This window comes from Alexandromys fortis, unplaced genomic scaffold (genome assembly GCF_014885135.2).
Source record: "Alexandromys fortis isolate MF-2015 unplaced genomic scaffold, M_Fortis_MF-2015_v1.1 scaffold_14, whole genome shotgun sequence".
NCBI lineage: Eukaryota > Metazoa > Chordata > Mammalia > Rodentia > Cricetidae > Alexandromys > Alexandromys fortis.
Window position 1 is genome coordinate 6338023 of NW_026067910.1, and position 9146 is coordinate 6347168.

Below are 9146 nucleotides of genomic sequence, written 5' to 3' on the forward strand. Positions count from 1 at the left end.
TGTGTGTCCGTCCGTCCTACTAAGTTTAATTGGGGTAGCTTACATAAGCATGGGGTGAGGTTATTTACTGTGCATAGGTTTTTACCAGTGGCTACCACTGAAGAAAATGATTCCCCCTCCCCAGCAGCCGTCTCTTGCCAATGGCTCCTCAGCCCAGAGTGGGGCCTCACCCATCCCTCCCTTGTCTGTACTGGAATGTTGATGAACTCCATCATGGGCAAATCTTGTACAGGTAACCACAGCTGTCGTGAGTTCATGACTACAACAGCCATGTCCTGTCCAGAAAACAGCCGTTGGCGAATTCTCTCCATCCTCCAGCTCTTCCATTCTTTCTCCCTCCCCCCTTCCACCGTGCTCCCAGAGCCTTGGTGGGGGTATTGATGTAGATGAACCGCTTCTGATTGGACACACAACCATCACTTACTTTCAGAACTTTAGCCATTGCCCACTGTACAACACGGCTTCTCTGGCCAAGGCCAAGGACAGCACTCATCTATGGGTATGAGCGCAAACATTTAGAAAGAGCCTTACAATGTCAGTTTAGCAGAACAGCAATAGTATCCCTCCCCCTCCTCCCATTACCCTATGGCTTAAGCCTATGACCTCACTGCTCATAGACCTTTTGACAAGGTTTACAGCAGCAGCCTGATTGTTTGAGACTGAGTCTCTCACTGAACTTGGAGCGCATCCCGTCAGCTAGGCACCGTTGAGCTGCAGGGGTCGGTCCACCCAACAGTGGGATTGCACATAAGAGCTAACATACCCAACTTTTAGTTGGCTGCAGGGGATATGAACGCAGGTCCTTGTAACCACATGGCAAGCTCTTTATTGCCCAAGTTGTCTCTCCAGCCACCAAGTTTTCTCCTTAAGCCTTTTAGTACTGTAGGTCTGGAGTCCCTACAAGTATCTCTTAATTTGCCTTTTCCCCATTCATGAAACATGGACCTTATCAAAGAACAAGAGCTGTTTAAGGAAGCTGCTGTTTTTCTTTCCTAGTGGGAGGAACTAGAGTAGACTAAATACAAAGTTTGCTCCTGTAGACAAGGATCGGGGAGTCAGCTTATTTAGAAAATCACCGTCTTCCCTGTCTTCCTTCCAGAAGAGCCAGTGTTAAAGAGACAAGGCATGGATGGCCACCATTCTCAGTCATAGATAGGATATGTTAACTCCTTATATATGGCTTTGTACTCACAACTTCACTCCCAACAATTGCTTACCCAGGGTACACAGAGTCTGGGGTCCATCCCAGGGCCCACATAAGCCGGGCATGGGGGGCCCATCTGTAATCCCAGCACTGGGAGGTAGAGGCGGTGTGATAACTGCAAGAGCATCCTTAGCTGTGCAGTGAGTTCAGCGTTAGTCTAAGATATGGGAAACTGTCTCAAAAAGTTCCTTGCTAATAATATTCCCCTCACGACTGTGAGCTCCTTGAAGCAAGAGCTCTGTCATTCCTAGCTGTTACATAATTTTTTAAAACGACATTTGAGCTCATTGGCTTATGGAGAGTTTTTGCTCTCTCTGTGGTTCATGCTAAAAGGAGACTTAATTGTTAAAGAATGTTAGGTGGATTTGGTCTTTCTTATGTTACTTTTCTGATGTAGTTTGTATTCATGCTAAGAAGATAAGGGTCCAGTGAGGTGGCTTGGTAGGTAAAGGCTACAAAGCTTGGTGATGTGAGTTTGATCCTTGGAACCCATATGGTGGGAGGAGAGAACTCCTAAAAGTTGACCTACTCCTAAAAGTTGACCTCTTGACTTCAGCACATTCAATACAGGCACCATGGCGTGAGCATGTACACAATCAATCAATATAAAATAACTTGTAAAAATTTAAGAAGATAAATTTATAATAATAAACAAGATGAAAATCACTCGGAAACTTATACCACACATCCATATTTTGGACATACACGCACACACACATACTTTTTTGGTTTTTTGAGACAGGGTTTCTCTGTGTAACAGTCATGGCTGTCCTGGAACTCACTCGCTTCTTGTGAGGAGGTCAGAGGATAGCTTGAGGGAATTGGTTCTCTTTTTCCACCATTGAACCCAGGTCCCTCAGTCTTGACAGCAGACACCTTTACCCATGCTATCTTGTTATCTCACTACCCTATTCATTTGTTCATTCATTCATTCATTTGTTCGTTCATTCATTCATTTGCATCCATTTGTTTGTTTGTTTATAGACAGAGTTTCTCTGTGTGGTTCTGGCTATCCTGGAACTCACTGTGTAGACCAGGTTGGCCTTGAACTCACAGATCTGCCTGCCTCTGCTTCCTGAGTGCTGGGACTCTCTGCCTAGCTTTCTCTCTTTTTAAATGAGTATTTTGTCCAAATGTTCAGAGAGAAAGAACTGTGTACAGATTGCTTTGAGAGTTCCAGTGGAATAGCATGGCAAGTCCAGGTGCCTTCCACAAAGGCTGACAACCTGGGTTTAATTCTTGAGACCTCAGTGGTTGGAGGGCAAGAACTGACTCCTGACTCCTGCAAATGATCCTGACCACCAAGTGTGTGCTTCGGCACGGGAATGCCCACACACATTTTTAAAAGCAAATAAATAAATGTATTATTTCCCAAATTTAGTTTTACTTTGAGACAGGATCTCCCTCTCTGTAACCCCAGCTGGCCAAACTCACACTGGCTCCAGCTGCCTCTGCCTTCTAGAGCTGGTAGTAAAGGTGTATGCCACCTACACCCAGCCCTAATTTTTTTTTCCATAAAATATAATTTCATTTTATTTTTCCCAGAATCTGATTCTTCCATCCATATGACACCAGCTCTTTCCATGGACTTTTGTGGCAGTTGCAGGCTGGCACCAGCAGTTCTAAGTCTTGAGGGGGGGGTGTCCCTTGAGAACAACCTCCCTGTGAATGGCACAGCTCTCACTGGGTCTCATGTAACCCAACTGACTTAAGCTTGTTGTGCACCTTAAGCTTGTTGTGCACCTACGGCTGGCCTTGAACTCCCCGTCCCTGTACGGTTTTATTTTTGTAAACTGGTCATTTTCCCAGTGCAGCTGCTGCTCTGAGGATAGCCAGAACATATAGACCTCTTGTGAAGGGACCACCGTGAGGTAAATATTCTGTAGTGGATTGGCAGCTTCCTGCTGGGGAAAAGGAAAGATGCTAGCTTGCTCGCCCTGCGCTTGGGCAACTAAATTCCAGTTCAAAGGAAGGAGCAGATAAACATTTTGTTGCAGCCCCGTTTGAAGAGCTGACAGATTCCCTGCAGCAAGACTTCCTCCTTCCCTTTCTCCTCTTCCCTTTGAAGTTGGGCAGGTGGCGGTTTAATCCCGTTGCCACCGCTTACTCAAGTCTTGCACCAGCTCTCTCTGCCTGGGAGAGCAACCCCAACGCTCTGTGAAGAAGAATGTAATCATAAAGTTTTGATTTTATTAGTTTCCTTAAACATTGACTTTATTACTGTTGGGCCTGGGGTCATGCAACGATGGTGGGCAGACCACCAAAGTCTGTCAGACCAGAGCAAGCTTTATTCCAGAAACAGGAAAAAAAAAATAACCGTGGGCTACACAAAGTTTATCAGCTATAACTGTGACCACAGCCAGAGATCGGGCTTCTGTAGCTATGGCAATGGGGACTGGTTTGGGGCCTCTACTAGTAAAATCTAGCACCAGGTGTGGGTCAAAAAACTTTTACAACTTTGGGGTCAGGCTTAAGTTTTACAGCTTTTGGTTATAGTGTGTTAACTTAGAATGTTTGAGAAGGCCTGTGCTGACTCAGCCTCTTCTCACTGTCCCTGAAAGAATGCAAGACAGAGAGTAGAGTCACATAGGGGGACAGTTAAAAATTAAGGGAATATAGAAGCCAACCTTTGTCTGCACGATCTGCCTAGCTGGGAAGCTGAGCGATAGGAGACAGCTGTTAAAGGTTCACATCTGTACACAGTGGCTGCCAAGATATCTGCTCTTATGCAGAAAGTGTTTGTTAAAGGTTAACAGTGGCTGGCTGCCAGCTTTATTTTTTTTTCTTCCAAAACGTGTTTGGGCTTACAACTTTATATTTCTATGTTCCTGGAACCTTTATTTCTATATTCTATTTCTGAGGGCTGGCTTGTCTCACTTAGCACACGATAGTGTCGCCATTTTCTCTTGCACGGTGGCATTCTATTTTCTCCTGGCATTTTTCTACTCAGTCATTTGAAGTCAGCAATACTGTCAAAAGACAATGGATGAGTTTGCTGACTTAATACAGATAAGCTGATAGCAACATTTGCAGCAGCAAATCCTCCAGCCCACCTTCAGATGCCAGAGGAAGTGTGCAGCCTCCCCCACCCCCAGGCTTCCTAGCATTTTAGTGAAGCCACACTTCTGCGATGCAGATATTCACCCTGAATGACAGTAGGAAGGGCTATCTTTCCAAGAAGCCCAGGTCCCTCACACAGCAATGATGGGGATGTCTAGAGGTGCAGCCCATTTGCAGCACCACTGGGTGACAGTTCCTCTTGGGCTTAAGAGCATAAATGACCGGAAGGAAGTAACATGAGGGCTTTGAATAAAATGATGCCTTGGGGATTTTCATTGTATTGTCACCACCCTTTAAAAGATGCAATTGTTGAATATAATAATCATGTTGAGGTTGATTCATAAAACTGTCCCTCGTCTTTTTAATTCATTAATTTTAAATAGGGTCTCACTATATAGCCCTGGTTGGCCTAGAATTAACTATGTAGACAGCGTTGACCTTGAATTTGTATAAACCTTTCTGCACCCTGCCTCCACAGTTGGGATGATAGGTGTGAGCCATACCTAGCTTGTTCCTCATTTTATATACTGCATAGCTCAGGCTGGCTGTGAACTCCTGATCTTCTGCCTTTGCTTCTAGGATGCCGAGCTGTAGGTGCCATCATGCCCTCCAGTTTTGTGTTTTCTTAAAAATAATTTATGTGTGTATGAAGTCACCCCATCCATCCGTCTCTCTCTCTGTGTGTGTGTGTGTGTGTGTGTGTGTGTGTGTGTGTATGTATGACAGACAACTTTGAAGAGTCGGTAGCCTTCTTACCAGCCCTGTGTTATCTTTAAACATTTTTCTATCTTGTTAGAGAAGAAGCGCACACAACTAAGAGAGAGCACATTCGAATGCAGCCACACTGCTTCTTGGTGGCTGTGAGGTTTAGCTGCACGTAGAGTGGGTCATTATGTCTGGTTGTTTTCGCTAACCCAGGCCTGATTTTGCTGGGTGCTCAATGGTAGGGCAAGGGATAAAAATGAGTAACAGAGATCTAGGGTGCTCGCCTAGTTAAGCAGGAATAATTTCTCTTGACTTGTGAGAATATCTATTCATGTGATCGACATGACTTCTAGTTTTCTAGATAAATTATAAATTTAGTTTCCTATTAAAACCTTTGAAAGCAAACAAATAATTCAAATGTTAAACCAAAGCCCTATTTACTCTATGCCATTGTGTAATCTGCCTCTCCCTTGGGTAACCGTCAATTTTATACTTGTAACTGCTGCGGAGCCGAGGGAATTTAGCTATTGCCCCAAAGGTGCCAACCCAAGTGACGCCTTGTATTTGCCTTCCTGTCTGCGTCAGCCTTAGCCTTCCGGCCACTTGGACTCAAAACATCCAATATTTTGTCTCCTCTTATCTTTCCTGTGTAGCTATGTAAACCCCGAGGCATTTCCTTCTTCCTTCCCTCTCTCAGCCTTCCTCTGTGGGATTCGTCCCCAACTCTGAGTCTCGGAGCAGTATCCAGCTAGGCTAATCATCTTTTTCTGACACCTGTTGTCTTGTTTGTTTTTGTGTTTTAGGCAGGGTCATGATATAGAGCCCACACTGTCTTTGAACTCACTAAGTAGCTCAAGCTGTCCTTGAATTCAGGGCCCTATGGCCTCAGCATCCTGAGTGCTAGAATTAAAGGAGGGTGTTACCGCACTTGGTTTCTCATACTCCTTCATTAACTCCATCCTCGGAAAGTTCTGCCCCCACCAACTTCTCTACCTAAATTTCCAGGTTTTGGGGGTGTTTTTACCTTAACAGCCTGGCATTTCCTCTGGCACTGCTTCACCTGTTGTTCCGCTAACACCAATCTGCTTTTTCTGGTCAGGCTCTCCCTCCTGGCCCTCAGCATTGGCTGCTGAGGTTCTGGAGTTATGCAGCGCCTTTAAAGTGTGTTTCATTTTTAATCACTTGGGGGTAAAAACTGCGGAGCAGGCAGGGGAGATCTAGAATGAAGGAAGAATTTGGGCAAACCCTCCTCAATGGGGAAAGTCTAGGAATGAAGGGCCATCCAGATTCTGGGGGAGTATCCTCCATGGGAGAGCGCCAGACTGTGGAGACTCTTGTTTTAATGCCCCAGAGAATTCCTCTAGGTTCCCTACAAATTTCTCCCTTCTGGCTGCCTGAGAGTCTTCCTTCCTTAATTTGTTTGGGTTTTTGTTTGTTCTGTTTAGTTTGGTATTCAGGAGTGAATCCATTTCTTGTGCGTCTGGCAGGTTCTACCAACAGAGCTCCGTCTCTTTATGCTACACCTCACCAACTTCAGCTGGTGTGCAGCTCAAAAGCAGGTGTCATCCATTCACCTTGCAGCTGGCTTGGTTCACCTGCCATTAGATACAGGTGCTGTGCTATTTCATTTGGTTACTTATCAGCTGGTGTGGTCTGTTAGTTAATTGGTGGGCTTCACTATTCAAAATAAGCTAAAGTTAACTTCTTTTAGCAAATTGTTTATAGAATTCATGAAATTATATTCTCATACCTTTCTCCTTTATGCTCCTTTAGCATTGTGTTATGGATTTTTTTGGGTGGTGGTGGTGTAATAGCACTGGCTGTCCTGGAACTCACTTTGTTGACCAGGCTGGCCTTGACCTCACAGAGATCCTATGCCTCTGCCTCTGCCTCCTGAGTGTTGGGACTAAAGGCAGGCGCCACTACCACCGGGTGTGTTTAGGATTGTTGGTATAGCACGTATCACCTAGATCAGTGGTTTTTGACCTGTGGTCATGACCCCTTTGAGGGTCACATATTAGATATCCTGAATATCAGATATCTACATTACAATTCATAATAGTAGCAAAATTAGTTATGTAGTAGGAACAGAATAATGGTGGGGGTCACCACGACACAAGGGGCTGTATTAAAGAATTGCAGCCTTAGGAAAGTTGAGAGCAGACTTAGAATTAGCTATCAAATGAGGGACTCAGGTTCTTGCTGGCTTTGTATGATTTCCCAGTAGTTAATACCATGTCTTGCATCTTCCAAGCACTCCACAGTAAAGCCTTGGCGTGTTATGATATCCTGAGTCTATGAGAAATCTTTGGATCAGTGACTGTCACAGTAATTGAGGCGTAAATATGGAATGGTTGTTCAGCTAAGAGATTTGCACCTAAACAAAATCCTGTCTGTATTAGTCTAAATTCTGCCAGGGGCATCTTGTATGCGCATGTTCTTCCACTCAGCGGCAGCTCTCTGAAGTAAGCTATAAATTATTATTCATTGGCTTTCGGGTGGATTGACCAATGTGTGACAAAGGCCAAGGCCTTTTGAGCAGGTTTAGATGGCAGACAGATGGGTGACCAGGAGAGCAAGCAGTGTGTTTCCTAAGGTCTGTGCATTCTCATTCAGAGCACAAACGTGACCCAGCGAGTTCAGCAGATGACACTGGGAACCAAAGAAGGTGAAGCAAGATGCAGCAGCACAGTTCACTTTCCCTTCATCATTGTTTAGCCCTTCCTTCTCTCAGGGAAAAAACAAAAGAGAAACACTTGACTTGGAGAGTGCAGAAGACTCTTGATCTCGATAGCAATCGGCTGTACTTAATTCTTTCATTCTTCTTTACCAGGTGATGGCTGTGGGCACATAGTGACCTCTCAGGACAGCGGCACGATGACATCTAAGAATTACCCGGGGACTTATCCCAATCATACTGTGTGTGAAAGGACCATCATGGTCCCGAAGGGGAAGAGACTCATTCTGAGGTTGGGAGATTTGAACATCGAGTCCAAGACCTGCACTTCCGACTACCTTCTCTTCACCAGCCCCACAGATCAGTACGGTAAGGAAAGAGGGGTGGGGCTCTGTAAGCCTGGAAAAACTGAGGTGAGAGAAAGGCAAGCAGTGTGTTGGTGAGCAGCACAGACAGCCTGCAAGAGGGGAGACGAAACTCGCTCTGTAAACTCTGCAGGGTGACGTAGATCCTCCTGCTTCATAAACTGAGGCGGTGAAGGAGATACTAAACGTCTGCCGCGTGTATCTCGAAGATTAGCTCAAATCTCTGTCTTGCTGGAAACAGAATCAGAAATGTGGCATTTGGCTAACACATACCTTCATTATTTGGCCAACGCTTATTGAATAGTGGCTGTGACTCGGACGTTCTATGAGGAACTGGGTTATTATATTCAGTGAACAAACAACATTCCTCTCATGGAGAGTCTCCCTGGGGAGAAGACAACTGTGTTTATAACATGACAGGTGGTGAGGAAGAAAGAGATGGAATCCTACACAGCCTGTTTTATGGTCATGTCAGTGGGGTGGTCAGGCAGGTCCTTCCAATATGGGGAACATGAGTGCAGAGGTGGGTGAAGTGAAGGGATGGATTTGTGGGTAAGACAGAAGTCAGTTTTCAGGAGAAAGGACAACAGTGCAAAGGGAATTTCCCTATCTAATAACCTTTGAAATTCAGTTTCTTGTGCTATGGGTACTCTGTTTATGCCTGTGATGCTAATTGTCTTGCTGGTTAGTACCTGGCTAACTCGACAGAATATAGAATCACCTTGGTGACAAGTTTCTGGGCATGAAAATTCCTTGAGGTGGGAAGACTCACCCAAACTACATACTGACTAAAAAGAGAAAGCAAGCCGGAGCATTTGTTACTGTCTGCTTCTGGACTGTGGATGTCATGTGACCAGCTGCCTCATGCAAGCACCTGCTGCCCAACTTCCCTTGAACTGTGAGCCAAAAAACCCTTTCACCTGCTGCCCAACTTCCCTTGAAATGTGAGCCAAAAAAACCCTTTCTCCTCTAAGTTGCTCTTGTCAGGAAAGTACTATCATTATCATGATGGCCTTTTGACCCTAAGCCCTAGATAGCTTGGAGTTAGACCATTGGAAACCAAAGACAAAACTCTTGACCAAAGACCAAAGACCAAATCTTGTCATCTACATTTTTAGATTCTTTTTTTTTTTTT

The 9146-nt window shown here is 44.9% G+C and overlaps 1 protein-coding gene across 1 annotated transcript in view; it reads left to right on the top strand.

The window, feature by feature from the left end:
- Dcbld1 (discoidin, CUB and LCCL domain containing 1) overlaps positions 1-9146 on the top strand; it is a 78166-nt gene that overhangs the window by 17968 nt on the left and 51052 nt on the right. The window contains exon 2 of the mRNA XM_050138079.1: positions 7803-8015. Within this exon, the coding sequence (XP_049994036.1) occupies positions 7803-8015 (213 nt within the window). The remainder of the gene's footprint in view (positions 1-7802; positions 8016-9146) is intronic.